At 38.1% G+C, this 19940-nt stretch overlaps 1 protein-coding gene across 1 annotated transcript in view; it reads right to left on the bottom strand.

Moving 5' to 3' along the window:
• Nucleotides 1-1394: 1394 nt before the first annotated feature.
• The window catches only part of LOC102964575 (plasma membrane ascorbate-dependent reductase CYBRD1), a 31635-nt gene continuing 13089 nt past the window's right edge, over nt 1395-19940 (bottom strand). Inside the window, exons 2-4 of the mRNA XM_042994697.1 lie at nt 15810-16018; nt 2588-2742; nt 1395-2048 (exon numbers count right to left, since the gene is read on the bottom strand). Of these exons, the coding sequence (XP_042850631.1) occupies nt 1751-2048; nt 2588-2742; nt 15810-16018 (662 nt within the window). The 3' untranslated portion in view covers nt 1395-1750. The remainder of the gene's footprint in view (nt 2049-2587; nt 2743-15809; nt 16019-19940) is intronic.

The following is a 19940-nucleotide window of genomic DNA, read 5'->3' as shown; positions in this document are numbered from 1 at the left end:
TCAGGGTTGTGAGTTCAAGCCCCACACTGGGCTCCACGAAATGGGCAGGGAGCCTACTTAAAAAAAAAAAAAAAAGTGTATTTGGTATAAACTGTAGGGTTTCCACCAACATCAAAATGCCCCACTTTAAAACTGCAGGGAAACCAAAAATCAATCCCAAAATGAAAAGCATCCTTTCAGCAAAGGCACTACTCTAGGTCTTAATTCAAGTCAGCTAGAGTCAAGACAGAGATCTCCATGCATGAAAGATGTCACCTCTGAGTCTCTCAACTCACTACCAAGAACTCAAAGCTCTAGATACCACCTAAAATTCCACCAAAATCAGGAAGGACCTTAGCTCTTGCCACCGGGAAGGGCAGACCACGAGGTGAGTCTCTCCTATCCACAAACCCAAAGCTATACAGCAGCTAAGATCCTGAAGAAAAAAACTTGTAATTGATTCATCTTGAAAGTTACATATATTCTTGCCCAAATCTTTCTTTGTCACCAAGACACAATTTTAAGATCAAAGAGGCATTGAGGTAGGCCATGGCTTGTTGGCTGCATCAGGGTGCCATGATCTATTTCCAGGTATGGGTGGGCCTCTTTCCTTGGTTGTTTGAGGAATCTGCCTTGGACAAGAGAGCCAGAAGTTAAACTTTAACAAGTCCACTGCACTCCAGCAGTGTATAAACTAGTATATAATAGAAGATACAGCATAGAGAAGTGGTTAGGGTCATGGACGAAGGAGTCAGATGGCCAAGTGACGAATCTCAGTTCTACCACTGATGAGCTGTGTGACCTTGGGGCAAGTCACTAGCCATTCTGAGCTTCAGATCTCCCATCTGTAAAATGGAGATAATAATAGTACCTACCGAGAAAAGTTTAAGGATTGAACAAGTCAATATTTATAAAGTGCTTAGAATAGTGTCTGGCAGATAGTATGTGCCACGTAAGTACTTTCTAAAATGAAAAAGGAAAGTCAGGAAAAAATGCTCTTTGAGGTTTGTAGAGCAGTTTATGCTACGTAAGCTTTCAGGGATATTCCGTTCTAATTTGGTTTGGAATCTGGGGTTATAAAATACGCCAAACCCCAGGGAGAGCTTTGGGATGAAGTGGAATTTTAGAAAAACTTCTAGGTCTGATGAGAGAAGACCTCTTTAGCTACATTTGGTTCAGTCATTGCCTCAAAATGCTCTAATATAACCCTGGTCTCTAGGGCCAGTCTGAGCTCAAACTAGTTGGGGAGAGAGCGCTGAGAAAAGGGAACCAGTTAGTTTCCTAAATTTTTTTCTGTACTCTGCTCACATTATCTGTGTAGCATAAACCCTGCCCCAGATCTAATTCTAAAGTGTTAGAACTGGACTCCCAGAATTAACAGGAAATGACAAAAGGCCAGAGATGCCACCAGCTGATGAAATTTACCAACCGAGGGACACATTTTTATTTTTTGTTTGTTTGTTTGTTTTTGAGAGACCCATTTTGATCGACTGTTTTATGCAAGGCACTGTGCTAAATGTTTTGGTCCTCAACAAGAAAGAGGTAACATAACCACAATTTATATCTGCTATTATTTACACGATCATCTCCTTTCCAATTCAGTTAAGTTCATAGGCCTCAATCAATACAAACTCTTCCAAGGAATCCTACTTTATGATTAAAATAAATATTGACTCTGTGGCCCAATCACCTTGGGGCTAGAGAGAAGAAGCGATAAACTGTAGAGCTAGTTTGTAAAAGTGAAGTGATATGGCCACATCTCTACAACCCTTTACATGGTGGATCTCTGACCAGCCTCGTCAACGATGAAGTTTCTTTTCCTTGCTGCCACTTCATTGTTTAATTCTGAATCTGATTTGTCCACGTTGCTAAAGTTTATTGCTGAGCCTTCCACTCCCTCTTGAGCACCTCCATTTGGCTGAAGAAAGATCGAATTTGGTTCCTTAGGACGCTGCCATTGTGGTCTGGTGACTATCCAAAAAATGAGGGCCCCAAATACCACAATCAGAAGGCCCAGGGTATTTGTGAAAACACCTTCTGGTGGAGATGTACTGTACCCAGAACTAGTCCTACAAGAAAGAGAGAGTATGTCCAATTACAAATAGGGTGACGCAGCAGCGTGTCAAACAGTCTTGAATTTAAAAAAATATCCACTGGTAGAGCTTCTATGTAAATTCCCTTAAAGTTTGATATTAAAGAGAAATTTAAGTTATGCTAAAATAACTCAATGAAATAGTATGACGTTAAAAATTATAAGTATGAAAATAATGTAGCACCTGGAACACCAGTAGCACTTAAAAATTGAAAAACGGACGATACAAAATGTATATACACTATAATTACAATTAATATAAAGATATGCACATCAAAAAGATTAAGAGGGCACGTGTAACCTCAATAGTTGTAAGAGTGGTACAGTTTTTTGAACTTTTTGGTCCTTCTTCCAAGCATTATTAATGCTATACTACATGTATAATACATTTGTTAAAAATAAATTTTTAAATTGTCTATTTTTAATATTAAAAATTTTGTTACATTTTCCCCCAATGGGTAAGTATTTAACATTTTATAGCTTAAATATTACAATTAGGAAAACTATATAACTTACAGGGCAAAGAACAATTTCTCAGTCACTCCCATAAGTACCGTTGCGATCACTGTTCCAAAGATGAGCAGTCCGGAGTAAACATGTATGGGCATGACAAGTGCTCGGAGAGAAAGTGGAGCCCAAGGAAGCAGAAAGATGAAAACACCTAGGAGAAGCTAAACATCAACAAGTACAAAGGTTATCATTTAATTTTAAGAGTCAACCAATTTTAAAAGTATTATTATAAAAGCAATTGTACGCAAAATGAGAAAACCTTCATACAGAACCAAGGGCATAAGATGAAAATTTCCCCCACTCCAGTTCCACTACTCAAAGGCAACACCTATTATCACTTTCTCAAGTATCCTTCCAGAAAATTTGTATGCCTATGCAAGCATGTGTGTGTGTGTGTGTGTGTGTGTGTGTGTGTGTGGAGAGAGAGAAAGAGAATTTTTAAAGTATAAATGGTATCTTACTATACGTATTTGTTCTGCATCTGCATATTGCTTTTTTTCCCTTAATAATATATCTTGGAGATGGGGCACTTGGGTGGCTCAGTCGGTTAAGCGTCCGACTTCAGCTCAGGTCATGATCTCACAGTTTGTGAATTCAAGCCCTGCATTGGGCTCTGTGCTGACAGCTCAGAGCCTGGAGCCTGCCTCGATTCTGTCTCCCTATCTCTCTCTCTCTGCCCCTCCCCTGCATGTGCTCTGTCTCAAAAATAAATAAACATTTAAAAATTTTTAATAATATATCTTGGAGATCTTTTCGTATCAACATACGTGCATCTGGTTTATTCTTTTTAATGGCTAATGTTCTATTTTAAGGATGTAACATAATTTACTCAGTTTTCTATCTATGGATGTTCCTGTTTCTAGTTTTTTTCGATCATTAACAAAGCTTCAGTGAACTTCTTGTTTGTTTTTATCTATTTCCTTAAGGTTGCCAAGTAGAAAAGGAAATAAAAGATTTTCAAGTCCCTAAAACCATATATGATAGGACACATTTAGACAGTTCAATCAAAAACATTGTGTGTTAGGGTGCCTGGGTGGCTCAGTTGGTAAAGCATCTGACCTTGGCCAGGTTCTTGTGGTTCGTGAGTTTGAGCCCCACATAGGGCTCTGCGCTGACAGTGACTCTAGTCTTATATGTACAAGATTCTAGATAAACCTGAATCCAGTTACCTAAAGCCTACACAAAAGTGAGCACTGAGGGGCACCTGGGTGGCTCAGTCAGTTAAGTGTCCAACTCTTGATTTCAGCTCAGGTCATGATCTCATGGTTCACGAGTTCGAGCCCCACATCGGGCTCTGTACTGACAGCATAGAGCCTGCTTGGGATTCTCTCTCCCTCTCTCTCTGCTCCTGTCCTGCTCTCTCTCTCTCTCTCTCTCTCTCTCAAAATAAATAAATAAACTTAAAAAAAAAGTTACATGTTAAGAAGTTTACAATTTTGTTTTATGAGGAAAAACAGAGAGGTTATTGCCGTTTCTTTGATAATTAAATCCCTAGTGGGATGCTTCTCTGCAGAGGATAGCAAGATTCCTAAGTAATTGAAGTCTAGTGACACTTTCCATTTGTTTTGTGGCCCCACACCTCCTACCCCTTACCTATTCTCTTCTCCTCAAGAGAATAAAGATTTCTTAGTGACTGCTGAGCTACTGAATTTAAAGGGCATTTTTTCCAGGTACCTACTTTGGATCTACCCTCCCCGTCCCGCGCCCCCCCCCCCAACAAAACAACGATGAGAAGAAGGGAGAATAGGGAGAAACACAACATCACTGTTCATCTTTCCTGAATGGGATCAAAGGACTAATGGGGGACACCAGAAGACTGAAGGCAGAATGGGTCTGAGACCCTAAAATATATTTAGAATCAGTTTCTGGGAAATGGTAATGAATGGAAGTTAATTTAAAAAAATGCATTCAATAGGCTAGTTTGCATATTTTACTGTCCACCTAATGCCACAAATGCCTGGATGTATGAGAAATGGTTCAGAGGGTCCCCTTTGGTGGTTGAGAATGTTGCTAATTCTCCTTCAGTGAAGTTTAGTGATTCTATTAGTATCAAAGGGCAAGCATCCCGATGTACAGATTGTGATTTCTATATGGAAACAGGGCTCAGGTAAATGGCCATCAAGGATTTAGCACATATATACTTCTATGTACTCATACCACATCTTTTCTGTGACTTGCCCATAGAAATATGCATTTCCCATATTTCTGCTCTCTTGACTTCATTCCTGATACTCTGTTTTCTCTCATTTCTTTCAGGATTTATCATGTGTGCCTCTTGTAATCCCGTAGGGCTCAATGAGCTAAGTAGTTGGGGTGCCAGAAATTTGCTTAGAGGACCCCAGGCAATTGAACTTCCCTTAAATGTTCATAGGCACAATTAAAGCCCAAAGGAAGTAAGCCAAAGTGTAATGATACCTCTAGATTATGGCATTACCAATGGTTTTTGTTTTTTTCTTTTTTCTGTATTTTATAAATACAGAAATGTTAAATGTTAAATTTTTTAACATTTTTATAAATGTTAAAATTAATGTATATTACTTTTATAACTGGAAATAAACAATAAAATTTTACTTTTACAGTTCCTGTGTTAAGTATCTGGACTTTCTCAATTATTATTATTATTTGCTCACTAACAAATGTATTTTACTATGCCAGTCTTATCTCCTTTTATGAAACAAGAGTTTTTAAAAAAAGATATGTGTGAACTTCAAGACCCAACAAAAGCTTTTATTTGCAAACCGTTAATGAAACCAGGAAATATCTGCCTATCTAGCTTTTGTATTAGGTATGATTTCCTTTTTCTTTTTTTAACTATAGAGGTGGATTTAATGAGCAATCAAGTGATTTACAGATTAATACATGGAAATCCTCTTCATTTTCCTGCTATTTCCTATACTCAATCATTCCTTCATTTAAAGTACATATTGCTGGGCCCCATCCCTCGAATTTCTGATTCAGTAGGTCTGGAATAGAACCTAAGAATCCATATTTCTGATTTCCCTGGTGATGCTAATGATGCTGTTCTAGAGGCCACACTTTGAGAAGCTCTGTATTAGGTCATTTCCAAGTTGCATTCTTCAAGTGTAAAAGCATGTTTCTTCCAGGGATTAAAACATCTAATCAGCACCAACTAGAATATGTCCACAGTTTTTTTATAGAGAGAGAGGACACACAAATGAACACTAAATTCCTCTGTCAATATTCTACATCTCCTTGCTGCACTGTCTTGCATCAAATCTACCTGGCAACATTCCAACACTGGCTCAGCCATCTTCAGGACTACCTCTGGTCTGCTAGGTGCTACTAGAGTTAAGTCACACAGCCAAGGAGACCAGCGGCACTATAAATTCATGGTTATGATGCTTACAGTTATGAGCACTTCAACACTGCTCAACAATCCTTCTACTATTGTCTGATTTATCAACTGGTCCTCCATGCTCTCTCTTCCTCAAACTAGTGGCTGTCCTGTGTGCCTCCTCACTATTAGCAGATGATTTTAGTACCATCTCATGGGAAAAACAGAGCTTCACTTTTCTGCTGCTGAACTTCAAACAAACCAAAAAAGCCAAGCCAACAATTCCTTCCTTTCTTCAATTACAATAGAGTTGGTGTTCGAGCTCCCAGCTGCGCCCTGCAACCTGCTTCCTGAAGGCATAGCTATAGATTCACTCCACTATTCACAGCCTCTCCTTCTCTACTGGTGCCACCCTGGGAGCATTTTAACATGCCCAAGCTTCTCACAATGAAAAGAAGCAAAGAAACAAAAAACCCTCAACCAAACACCCGCCTTGACTCCTATCCCTGTCCAGTTACCACCCTCTCCTTCCCTTACCCAAACCTCTTGACTGAACTATTTTCTTACCTTCCACTCCTTCCTCAATCCACTGAAATCTGGATTCTCCCCTTTAAGAAAAGGGTTCTCTAGTGTCATCAGTAACTTCCAGGTCACTAAATCCAAAGGACGGTTTTCAGACCATATTCTCCTTGCTTCTTATAGCACCTGACACTCCTCAAACCCTCTCTTCCTCCTCTAATGTTCCCTTTCTCATCCCCCCACTTGCTCATGCTTGCAAGCGACTCTCATCCCTTTACGGTTAACTTTCCAAATCTCATTAATTCCACCTTTGAAATATCTTTAGAAACCATCCATTTTGCTCACTGCTACTGCTACACCTCCAGGCCACCATCGTTTCTCATCTGAACCTCTGTAAACACCTTGCAGCTAGTCTATCTATATTTACTTCTGCCCAACCTCCAATTCATCTTCCATACTCCACTCCAGGAGGCCTGACCTCCTTCTTGCTTCTGAAACAAAGAAAACTGCACCCACCTACTCTTCTATTCACCTAGAATACTCTCTCCCCTTTCACCACCAACCTCATGAGTTCAGGTTTTGGTCTGACTTCCTTTACCCCCCATACCATATGAGAGCTCTCCCAGAATGTTCCATATCCACCTTGTCTACCAAATACTCAAAGACCTGTCTTGTAAACTACATGAGGGCAGAGAGCATGTCTCTTTGGACCCATGCTTTTCTTATGGAACAATGCATCCCCCACAGCCTGGCAAGGAATCTCATACACAATGGGCATTTGGCTCTGTTGAATAAATGGATGGATTAATGAACAAAATTTCATTGACATAAAATGTATGCTCTCAATCATAAAGGTGCCTACGATCTAGAATAGAAATAAAAAATTCCATCTATAGGTCATAAAGGAGCCTTCCATAAGACTTATACAATGGCTGACTTGTGTAATTCTAGTACACTAAGCCCTAGGCTGAGCATTTCCATGCATTATTTGGCTTTGAGCATGATGTTGTGAAGGATGTATCAAAAGCCTTAATTTACAGGTGAGCAAACTAAGTTCAGAAAAGTTCAATAATTTATCTTAAGGTCACGAGCTACAAATGGATGAACCTGATTCAAATTGAGGTCTCCCTGATTGCATGTCCTGTGTTCTTAAACACTACTTGCTCTCTGGATCTGAGCAAGAAGGTAGCCAGGGATCAGATTTCCTCCTGCTAAACAAAAGTCACAAAGCTGTGAAATGACCTTTCTGAGAAGCCTAGTTAGCACACAAGTAAAACAACGAAAGGTAAGAATTCGAATATTTCAGAGAGCAAAAGAGAATCTTGAGACAATTTAAAATGTTTTTAATTCACCTAAGTTTAATATTAGAAAAATCTACTGATGTAACTGACTACATTAACAGATTACAGAAGAAAAGCTTTTCTCCTAGGTTAACTGATCTCAAACCACATGCTTCTGAACCACCTGGAAGGCCTGTGAGCACATATTTCTGGGCCCCTCACCCAGAGTTTCTGATCCAACAGTTCCGAGGCAGAACCTAAGAATATAGTTTGTTTGGCCCTCAGGGGAGGGAAAGATTTCCAAACAAGTTTCCAAAACAAAATAAAAAATAATAGCCTTAAAGGGAAAGATGATTAATTTGTTTCATTAAAATGAAGAATTTCTGTTTATCAACAAATACTAACAAAAGAGAAAATTTAAGCTTCAAACTGGAAGATATAAGCAATACATATAAACGAAAAGGAATCTGACACAGAACTCCTACAAATCTTCAAGGAAAAGAAAAAAAAACCCTCATTTTTCAAGTGGACAAAAGATATTTCTCTTTCTTAGAAAGGAAACATGAGTGATCAGTGAAATAAACATTAAAACCACAAGAAGACATCATTTTATACCCACTAGTTTGGCAATAATTAAAAGTTTGAAGACGATGCATGTTGGCAAGGATGTGCCTTATGGGTACTCTTACATGCTGCTGGCAGGAACACACTGGGATCAACCAATTTGGAAAACAGTTTGGCATTTCTTTTTTCGTCTGAGTATAATTCCACTCCTAAGTATACGCCCAGAGTAATCTTTGCATATGAGGGCCAGGAGATATGTATATGAATGTTCAATATAGTATTGTTTATAGCAGAAAACTAAAAATAGCCCAAATGTCTAATAGCAAGAGATTGGATAAATAAATTCATGGTATATTTAAACAATGGAATACAAAAGTAAAAATGAATAAACTATAGCTAAGGAATCAAGATAGTTGAATCAGTAGAATGAAAAAAAGTTGCAATAGAATACTTATATTATGATACTGTGTTTTTCAAAATTTATTAAAAAAGCAAAACTAAACAACATATTGTTTGGGGATTCACAGTATGTAGAAAAATTGTAAAGAAAAACAGGGAATGGCAGAAAAACTTCCAGAGAATGGTTACCATTAGAAGTTGGGGTAGTTAGACAGATATGGGATTGAAGTAGAAGTGGGTGGGGGTTCTATGTTTTCTAAATTAGATTGGATAGTGGAATCCTAAGAGTTAATTTTATCATGATTCATTACTTCTAAATACATACAATATTGAGAACCCCAAAGAGCTTTTATTATATTATACATCTATTGATATTTACCATATTAGAAATTAAAGCTGAAACTTCTAAAAATATTTATTCATTTAACGATGATAATAAATTCAGTACATATTTACATAAATAGCATGTCTTACGAAAAATAACTATATTATGTGAAACAAAAAACATGCCAAGTGGCATGTTTTACATATTTGCAAATCACTTTAAGTTCTGATTCAGTAGTAGATAATTGGATTCCTCTATTTGTCTCCACATTCAGGCTTATGTGATATCACATATAATGTAGTCTCTGGAAAAGGCCATGTAACACTTTTGAGAAACTGACACAAAGATAAATACCATCTTAGTATTATGAAAAGAGCTTTGAACAGAAAGAACCACCTGAAAATCTTGGTTACCACTCCCCACTCCCTGCTTCAGAGTTCTCTGGACTAGATTTTGAGAACTACTCTAAGAGGATGCCTCGGAAGCAGAGAGAAGGAATACCTCAGAGAGATGAAATGAAAGAATAAGAAAATATGTGTCAGCAAAATTTGGTGGAAGAATGTCACAAAGAAATTTCAGCTTAATTTCCAATTCAAAAGAGTAAATAAAGGATCTCTGCTTTGCAGGGGAATCATTGCTGTGATTCTGTTTTCAGGGCTGGGGTTTGGGGGTGGGGAGGGGTGGGAGGGGAGTAGGTGATCCGGGTCGGTCCAACCCCCTGTAAAAGTGCCTCTTCAAGAGAACACCTAAGACACAAGTGGACCCAAACACATTTTTACTGAGTTTAATCTATGGACTCAGGAAAGGTGGGCTCTCTACTTTTAGGGGTAGGCTCAAGGTTCTCAGCAATCCTGTCCTGACAACAGAATGAGGGAAGCAGAAGTCAGACATACAGAGAAAACAGCCTCGTGAAGAGCACACTTTGAGCCCCAGATAGTTTGTTATTTTTTTTAAATGCCCCAGAGGCTAGATTTCACAAGCAGAAAAGAATTCTATACTTGAAATGCTTTACAACCCATAGGTAAACATGAGGAAGAAAGAAGACCTTTCAGCCTTTTTTGGTTGTATTCTTTGTTGCTTACCTCCGTCCTTCCCTCCTTACTCTATTTACTGAACGCACCCGGACACTAGCTTCCCTTGGCAGGTAAATCCTGACTTTAAACAAAGGAGCTAAGCCAAACCCCAACAGTGCTAAGGTAAGAAGATATGAACCTGACATTCTCTCCCACGCTCTTCACACATTGGTAGGATTGCTTCTTGAATTGTTCTTTGAAGGGGAGGGGAGCACAAACTGACTTCACAAACTCGGGTGAACGGTCTGCACGCAGTTAAACTTGGAGACTGAAGTGCAGGCAGTCGTGACCGCATAAGCCAGCAGCAAGCCAGCGCCTGCATCCGCTCCAGGAAAGTGGAAACTTCCTGTTCTCCAACCACAAGCGGCAGCTCCAAGGATCTAGAATTCGTCTTGATTCAGAAAGAGAAACTGCTTCCCCTTTTTACTTTAAAAAAATCGTATTTTATTTTATTTTACGTTAGAGAGAGAGCACGAGCGGGAGAGAGGGGCAGAGGTAGAGAGAGACAATCTTAAGCAGGCTCCGCGCTCTGCTCGGAGCCTGACTCGGGGCTCGATCCCACAACCTTTGGGATCATGACCTGAGCTGAAAGGAAGAGTCACTAGACTGAGCCACCCAGGCACCCCTCCCTTTTTTACTTTTAACTTAAGAAATCTGACAGAAGTATGTCTCTGTCAAAGCATATTTTTGTGGCTCATGAATTTTTGCAACTAAGAATACGGAGGCAGGAATCTTTGTAAATCATAATAAGTAGGGAGCTTAGCTCCTACCAAAAGCCTAGAATTCATTTCTTTCCACTGGGAAAGGAAATGTGCTTTCACTTAATTTCTCCCTGAGCACATCTGGGTGATCTGTTCTGTCACTTGTATGGAGAAGCAATGCAAGTAACTTGAAAATAGCTTTTATGCAGCAAAGGAATAAAGTTGGAATGTCGTCAACTTTTCCTGATAAGAAACTGTTCACCTGGTTCCTGAACAACCACAGGCACCAAGCACAACGTGAGTATTCACAATCTGTGGTGAGGGGACACCTGTCTGCTTGTTTGGTTTTAAAAATTATGTATATATGCTTTGTATATAACATAAGATTTACTTGTATTTGAAACAAAAGAGCCACAGGTTCAAGCAAGTCAAACAAGACACATTTAAAAATTTAATAAGCCCCCAAACCAATCCCACCCACTCCCACAATTCTCCCATACCTTTTTTTACACATAAACACATACATGCTTTTTTTCTCTTTCCTTTTTTATTTTAAATGACGTTTTACTAAACATATTACTTAGTCTCCAGTATTTTTTATACTGAAGAATATATCATGATTTCACTCTTGGTCAGTAGACATGGCTTCATTCCTTGTAATGGCTGTATGATATCCACCATGGATTTACCAAAAATTATTTAACCATTCCCTATTGATGGATATTTAGTGGCTTCTGGTTTCCTGCTTGAATAAACAATGTTGCGCTAAAAATCCTTTTTAGGGGCACCTGGCTGGCTCAGTTGGTTGGACATCCAAATTCAGCTCAGGTCATGATCTCATAGTTCCAGCCCCGCGTCGGGCTCTGTGCTGACAGCTCAGAGCCCGGAGCCTGCTTTGAAGTGTGTGTCTCCCTCTCTCTCTGCCTGTCCCCTGCTCATGCTCTCTCCCTCTCTCTCTCACTCCCTCTCTCTCAAAAATAAATATTAAAAAAAAATTCCTTTTTAGAGTTCCTTACGTTACAGTATTTTATTTCTACTCTCTCCAAATGTGGGATTGCTAGGTTAAAGGGTAAGCATATATATATTTTTTTAATTTAGTAGATATTAACACACTACTTCCCTAAAATTTGGTGACAACACATTTTCCTGTCACTAGTGGAAAAGCAAAAGTGGAGAGCACCTTTGACCACTCACACCCTTGGCAGCAAGGAACATCACCACTGTTGTCCTGTTAGTCTTGTGGGGGAAAATGACATTTTATTGTTGTTTTATTTTCTATTTCCCTAACTTCTTAGTGAGGTTGGACATTTTATATGTTGATTGGTGATTTAAGTTTTTCTTCTGTGGCCTGCCTGTTCAAATCTTCTGTTTATTTTTCTGTGAGGTTGCCTTTTTGTCATTAATTTTTAGGAGTTTTTTTATATTACATATTAAACACATTAAGCCTTAATATATGACATGACTATCCCCATATCCCTTTGTGCAGTTTCTGTTGACTTTGTTATGTTTTGCCCCACATAATTTTTTATTAAATTTTTTTTTCTTTTTTAATGCTTATTTATTTATTTTGAGAGAGAGAGCATGAGCAGGGGAGGGGCAGAGACAGAGGGAGAGAATCCCAAGCAGGCTCCACGCTGTCAGCACAGAGCCAGATGTGGGGCTCGATCTCACAAATAGTGAGATCATTACCTGAGCCGAAATCAAGAGTTGGACGCTTAACTAACTGAGCCACCCAGGTGCCCCCCTCCATATACTTTAAAAAATTTTTTTATATAATCAAATATGTCTTTTTTTTTCCTTTATGACTTCTGGATTTCTTGGCAACCTGTGGACTCCCCAACTTCAGATTATATAGATTATTTGCTTCTTAATTTTCTTTTTCTCTTCTCATTGGGTTTTTAGGAATCTTTTTTCCTTTGTGTTATATACAGAGTCCTTTCGCTTGTTTGTTTGGTCTCTTCCAAATGGATAACAAATTATGATGGTAACGTTTATTAAATAAGCATTCTTTCTCCACTAAATTGAAATACCAAAGTGCCGAAGAAAAAAAATCGTGTACTACTTGGACTGTTTCTGTCCTCTCTGTTCTTTCCATGACTATATTTTGTTTACTCTTGTATTAATAGCTTGTTTTGAAGGCAGGTCTCCCTTCACCTCTTTTTCAACATTTGTTTGGTTATCCTTGGATATTTGCTCTGCAAGTTTAAAACTACTATTGGGCTTAAAATTAGAATTATATTATACATAAATATAGTTGAAGAGGGAAAGATATTTCTATATTAATTGTTCTCTTTTAGTAATATGGTATCTAATTATACCATGTTTTCTGTTTTTCAATAAAATTTCATAGTATTCTACATATTCTACATATAGATTTTATACTTTCGTTGTTCAATTTATTCCTACATATTTTATATTCACATTATAAATGAATTCTACTTCTTATTCTAAGTGGTTATTTCTAGTTTACGCAAAAGTTATTGAATTATGCATGGCTATCTTCTTTTTTTTTAGTATTTTTAAATGTTTATTTATTTTTGAGGGGGGGAGGGGCAGAGAAAGAGGGAGACGTAGAATCCAAAGCAGGCTCCAGGCTCCGAGCTGTCAGCACAGAGCCTGATGTGGGGCTCGAACCCACAAACTGTCGGATCATGACCTGAGCCGAAGTTGGATGCTTAACCGACTGAGCCACCCAGGTGCCCCTGCATGGCTGTCTTAGATCCAGGCACCTTCCCAAATACTCATTACTCTAACCATCTGTGGGTTACTAGACATACATTCTATGTATTTGCTTTTGCAAACTGAAAAAAAGTCACAAATTCTCTATTACTAATACAGATTTTTTCATTATCTTGTAGCTAAAACCTCTAAAATAAATTTGAATGACCAAGGTAGCAAGCACCAATGTCTTATTAATATAATGGAAATGTCTTCAATATTTCACACTGTAAGCTGGTGTTTGCTGTTGGATGTTAGTAAAGGTGTTTATCATCGGGGCCGCCATCTTAGATGTCAAGATGTAGTACACAGTCGCTCCACATCTAAGAGGAATTTGTTTTCTCCCAGTGTGCTAGAAAAGTTTAAAGTATCCATTCCTAGAAAGTCAAAGATACAAAACAGTCTGGACCAGTGCCTTTTTTAGAGATAGATTTCAAAAGATCTTACCAATTTCATCTAATATTTTATTGTCCTGTTTAGTTTTTTTTTTTTTTTATGTTTATTTATTTTTGAGAGAGGGACAGAGACAGAGTGTGAGCAGGAAAGGGGCAGAGAGATAGAGGGAGACACAGAATCTGAAGCAGGCTCCAGGCTCTGAGCTTTCAGCAACAGAGCCCAACGTGGGACTCGAAACCGGGAACCTGAGATCATGACCTGAGCCTAAGTCGAGCGCTTAACCGATTGAGCCACCCAGGTGCCCCAATCCTGTTTAGGTTTTCTAATTCCTCTTGGATCAAATCTGGTAGTCTATATTTGGCAAGGAAAGAATCCTTATTTCTTAAAGATTTTTAAGTATATTATGATATATTAAAATTTAACAATCTGTCCTAATTTTAAAATAATATCTGTATCTATGATTATTTTTTTTCTTATTCTGAAGGTTGTATATTTTGTTTTTTCTCAGGTTTGCAATGGTTTATCTCTTTTATTTTATTTTTTTTTTAAAGAACCAGCTTTTCATTTCATTTATAATTTCTTCTATTTTTTATTCACTTCAGTTTCTTACTTCTATATTCACAGAAAAGTGAAGTTCACATTGATATCCCAATTAGATAGCTGGCTATATACTGTCCTAAGGAAGGGAAGTGAATTGCCGTAGTTCACAAAGATTTTTCAACAAAATGGTTACCACCAAAAAGATTTTAGAAATTCACCTTTTACTTTAGTGTCCTAGAATAGCCAAATCCTTATCACACTCCATTAACTTTTGTTCATATACACTGCTCTCAAATGTATGTGTTTTTAATAAGTGAAGAAAAGACAGGGGAAAACTAAACTAATCCCTGAGCCTTCAAAATCTAACAAAGAAGTAAAATTCATGTCTTCACTCATAAAGTTAGGAAATAGAAATGACAGGACCACCTGGGTGGCTCAGTCAGTTAAGCACCCGACTCTTGATTTTGGTTCAGGTCATGAGTCCGGCATCAGGTTCTGTGCTGACAATGTGGAGCCTGCTTGAGATTCTCTCTCTCCATTTCTCTCTCTACCCCCTCTCCCTCTCTCTCTTTCACTCTCATAAATAAGTAAATAAATAAATAAATAAACTTAAAAAAAAAAAAGGAGGGGCGCCTGGGTGGCTCAGTTGGTTAAGCGCCCAACTTTTGCTCAGGTCATGATCTCACAGTTTGTGAGTTCGAGCCCTGCACTGGGCTCCGTGCTGATAGCATGGAGCTCACTTTGGATCCTCTAATTCTTTCTCTGTCCCTCCTCTGCTCATGTGTGTACACTCTCTCTCAAAAGTAAATAAACATGAAAATAAACTTTTATAAAACAAAAAAGAAAAGAAAAATGATAGAGGAATATGGGAAAGAAATCTTGCTATGCTTGTTTATTCAGCACATGGAACTTGAAGTCCAGATAATGGCAGTCTAGGTGTTTTGGAGACAGTAATTTCCCTACATAGATATGTCCATATTTAAAATCTCATGCTCAGGGTGCCTGGATAGCTCAGTTGGTTGAGTGTCCAGCTTCAGCTCAGGTCATGATCTCATAGTTTGTGAGTTCGAGCCCCGCATTGGGCTCTGTGCTGACAGCTCAGAGCCTGGAGCCTGTTTCGGATTCTGTGTCTCCCTCTCTCTCTGCTCCTCCCCCGCTCGTGCTCTCTCTCTCTCTCTTCCAAAAATAAATAAACATTAAAAAAAATTTTTTTAAATCTCATGCTCAAGCTTAAAGACTGAATTCTGCAGTTCTGGTGGCCCTTCAGGGAAGAATACTTACAATGGAAACAAAATGGAACAGGGCCTAAAGGGAATGAGAAGATTATTTCCAAGAAATATGAATGTGTAGAAAACATCTGCAGTATCTGAACTGTTTTGCTTTTCATATCATGCTTACAAATACACTGAGACATTGACCTGTAAGATGTAGAGTATGACGACCGTCAGTCCGACCCAGCTGTGTAGACTGTACATGTTGGGGATATTCTTGGCATTGTGGAAATCAAAAACAGCCACCAGAGAGATAATTGCAAGAATGGCAGCAACAGCGTGTAAACCTGCATGGATGGATTTCATCAGGAGCTTGCTGCATTTCCAGGTCCATGGCAGTCTGTATACGATGATGGCTAGAAAGAAGCAAAAGGGGACAGAATGTGGCATTGTTGTTTTTAATTAACACAAGTTGAACAGTTTGACGCGCTGAACACTCCCTTCCATGAAACCCTTTTCACTTGGCTTCTGCTTCTCCCCTCTTCCCTGCCTCTCAGGGGTTCATTCTTGGGCTCTTTTGTCGGCATCTTCTTTATTTCCGACTTATGAACAAACTCTGGTGGCTCTCAGGGTCAATTCTAAGACTTTTTCCTCCCTCTACACTCTCTGTGGGTGATCTCATTCACTCCTTCACTGAGATGCTACCTACATGGCAGGGACTCCCAAATTCTCACCTCCAGTTCATACCTTTTTAAAGTAGGCTCCATGCCCAGCATGGAGGCCAACATGGGGCTTGAACTCACAACGCCGAGATCAAGACCTGAGCTGAGATCAAGAGTCAGACGCTTAACCAACTGAGCCACCCAGGAGCCCCTTAAGCCCAGAACTTTCTTCTTACCTCCAGACCCACAAAATCCAACAGCTTCTTTACATCTCTATAGAGATGCCTCCAAATATCTCAAACTCAACACATCCAAAACTAAATTATTAATCTTATGACCTGGTTTCTTCATATAGTCATAGTTTGATAAGAAAAGACAGACTAAGGAATATATATATATATATATATATACACACACACACATATATGCACAAAGATTTAACCGAACAAAAGAGTATATCCACATATTTTACAAAAAGGTATATCCAAATATAGATAAACATAAGAAAGATGTCAATTTCACTAGTCAACAGAGAAATGCAAATTAAAATCAAATGAGAATATGTCTACCACATATCTGAATGGCTAAACATGAAAAATGCCAAGTATTGCAGAGGATGTAAAGCAATCACAGCTCTCATGTTCTGCTGATGGGAGTTTAAATGGGAACAAACACTGTGGCAAAGTAGCAGTATTCACTCAAGCTAAACTTATGCATAACTTATGATCCAGCAATTCTACTCCTGGGTATATGCCCCAAAGGAATATGTACATATGTTCACCAAAAGACATGCACTAGAATATTGTTAGCATCACTATTTGTAGTGGCCCCAAACTAGAAACTCCCCAAATGCCCATCATTAATAGAATGAATAAATAAACTGTGATATATTTACACCATGGAATAATATACAGCAAAGAGAATGAATGATCTATAACTAGAACATCACCCAATGATATGGATCAACCTATAATGTGGGTGCCAAGAAACCAGACATAAACAGTTATAGACAATTTATACGAACTATAAAAACAGGCAAAACTCATCTCTGCAATAAGAAAACTCAGGATAATGGTTGCCCTTGTGAGGAAGTGGTATAGTAACTGAAAAGGAACATGCAAGAGATTTCTAGCTTTCTGCTAATGTTCTGTTTCTCAGTCTGAATGCTGGTTACATAGGTGTTCACGGAGGGAAGATTTCACCAAGCTACACACCATATGTACATTTTTCTGCACATAGATTAAACTTCAACAAAAACATTTTTGAATAGCATTTTTTTAAATGTGCTGGTTTAAGCAATAGATTACATAGCCACGTTAAGCAGCCTGCAATTTTTGTTCTGAAGACAATATCCTGCCCCTACCCACCCTCATTCTCACCCCTCCAGTCCATGTCAGGAAAACTTTAGAGGTCTGAAAATGTATGACAGGTGGATAAAGTCTGAAGAATACTTCCTCTGGAAGGTGGATTCCATTATAACAGCAGTGTATATTGCTTAGTTCCAGCACGAAAAAAAAAAAAAAAAAGCATATTCCCACTACAGACATTTATAATTCAAATATATAGAACTTCATAGGATCACAGAAATTTATGGCATTATCTAGTCCATTCTCAGTCACAAATGCATAAACCTACAAAGACAGATGTGGGTTCAGCCTCTTTAAAGCCTACAGCAAAAGATGTCAATCTTCGTATTCTTTGGTTCCATTCCTTAACACTTGACAGCCCTCGCCATTAAGACAATCTTCTTTTTATCTAGTCCAAACTCTGAAGGATTGCTATTTACTAATTTTAGTGTACATATGGATACCTTATAAATGTTGATCGATTATATTTCCTCGAGGACATGGAGACTTTTTGGATAATCATTTCTATATTCAATGAATCTTTTCAAGCCATTTAGTGCAACCGGGTATACCAGTTGACCCTTAAACAACGTTAGGGGCAATGACCCCAACTAAGTTGAAAATCCACATATAACTTTTGACTCCCCCAAAACTTCACTACTAATAGCCTACTGTTCACTGGAACCCTTACTGATAACATAAACAGTTGATTAACACATATTTTGTATATGCATTATATACTGTATTCTTAGAATTAAGTAAGCTAGAGAAAAGAAAATGTTAAGAAAATCATAAGGACAATACATTTACAGTACTGTCGTGTGTTTATCCAAAAAAAAAAAATCCACCCATAAGTGGACCTGCACAGTTCAAACCCATGTTGTTCAAGAGTCAACTGTACTTTTAAAATCTAGCTCAATGTCCCTTCTCATCCTTACTTCATCCTCTCTGAAGGAAGGAATGCATTTTGCTGTTTCTCCTTGTATCCTGAGCCTAGAACAGCCCTGGGCTCAAAGCATGTAGCTCCATAAGTATGATTTTTAACTCTTATTTTGAGATAATTGTAGATTTACATGCAATTGTAAGAAATAATACAGACAGATCCCATCTACTCCTCACACAGCTGATAACATCTGATATTACCAATGGTAACATCCTACATAACCATAGTACAACATCACAACTAAGAAACAGACATCAATATAATCCACTGACCTAATTCAGATTTCACTAATTTTATTTGTGTGTGTGACTTTTGAGTGTTTTTTAAATAAATGTAAGATACTTTCTTCAGGCTGATCAAAGTCTAGAAGTCAAACTGAAGTCAACTCAGACACATGGTTTCCCCTCCTTATGCCTTTTCTCCTTGGAATTAGTGGATATACATATCCCTATGTACATGTGATTCTCAAGTTTTCACATAAATCATATGAAACATATATGATTCTCAAGTTTTCAAGGAAAGCAAATGTCTCTTTACCCATGACTTTGTGACCTTTCATCCACACAGTGGAGCCTTTTGCAATCTGTGTGATCAGGCATTAGTAAAATAAAAATGTGGATAATATGAAAATCTAATAATACATCTCACCCTCTTCTGGGTTAACATGATTTATTACACACACACACACACACACACACACACACACACACACAGCTGAACCCTTACACACCATGCTAAGTGCTCTATATGTTTACATCATAATTTTTACCTCAACTCTGTGAAAAAGGTATGATTACTATTACCATTATACAGAGGAGAAAGCTAAGGCAGAGAGATGTTAAGTAGCTTGCTTAATCTCAATTCGCATTTTAAAAATAATTATTATTGCTGCTATCATCATCATCCTATCATCCAGGCACTGCCCTTATCTTAGATGAGGGAACTTGAACATCTATGTATGAAAAGGAAATACGTGGACTATGTTTGCTTGAAAAGCAAATTATGAACAATAAATCACAACAGCTTTTTCTCCCCGACCTGGATCCTGTTGTGTCAAAAATTTCCAAAATCAGAACTAACCTCTGATATTAGAAGTCAGGAGTAATTATCATGACCGAGAGAAATTACAATGGTTACCAGGAAGATTCTTGGGTGCCTGGGATGTTGTTTCACCATCCAGGTACGTTAGTGTGTTCATGTTATAAAAACATGTAACTTATGATTTAGGTACTTCTCTGCATGTGTGTGGTTCTTCAATAAAACACTTGCCTAAAAAAATGTTCAGTGAAGAATTTTTACTCTTCTAAATACTACAGGCATCATAGAGGAATGTGTTGAATTTCCTTAAAACTAAAATCTTCGCTCCTTGAGTGTTAAAACTGGATTT

The sequence above is a fragment of the Panthera tigris genome, chromosome C1 (assembly GCF_018350195.1).
Source record: "Panthera tigris isolate Pti1 chromosome C1, P.tigris_Pti1_mat1.1, whole genome shotgun sequence".
Lineage (NCBI taxonomy): Eukaryota > Metazoa > Chordata > Mammalia > Carnivora > Felidae > Panthera > Panthera tigris.
This window is presented reverse-complemented; position numbering and strand designations above follow the sequence as displayed.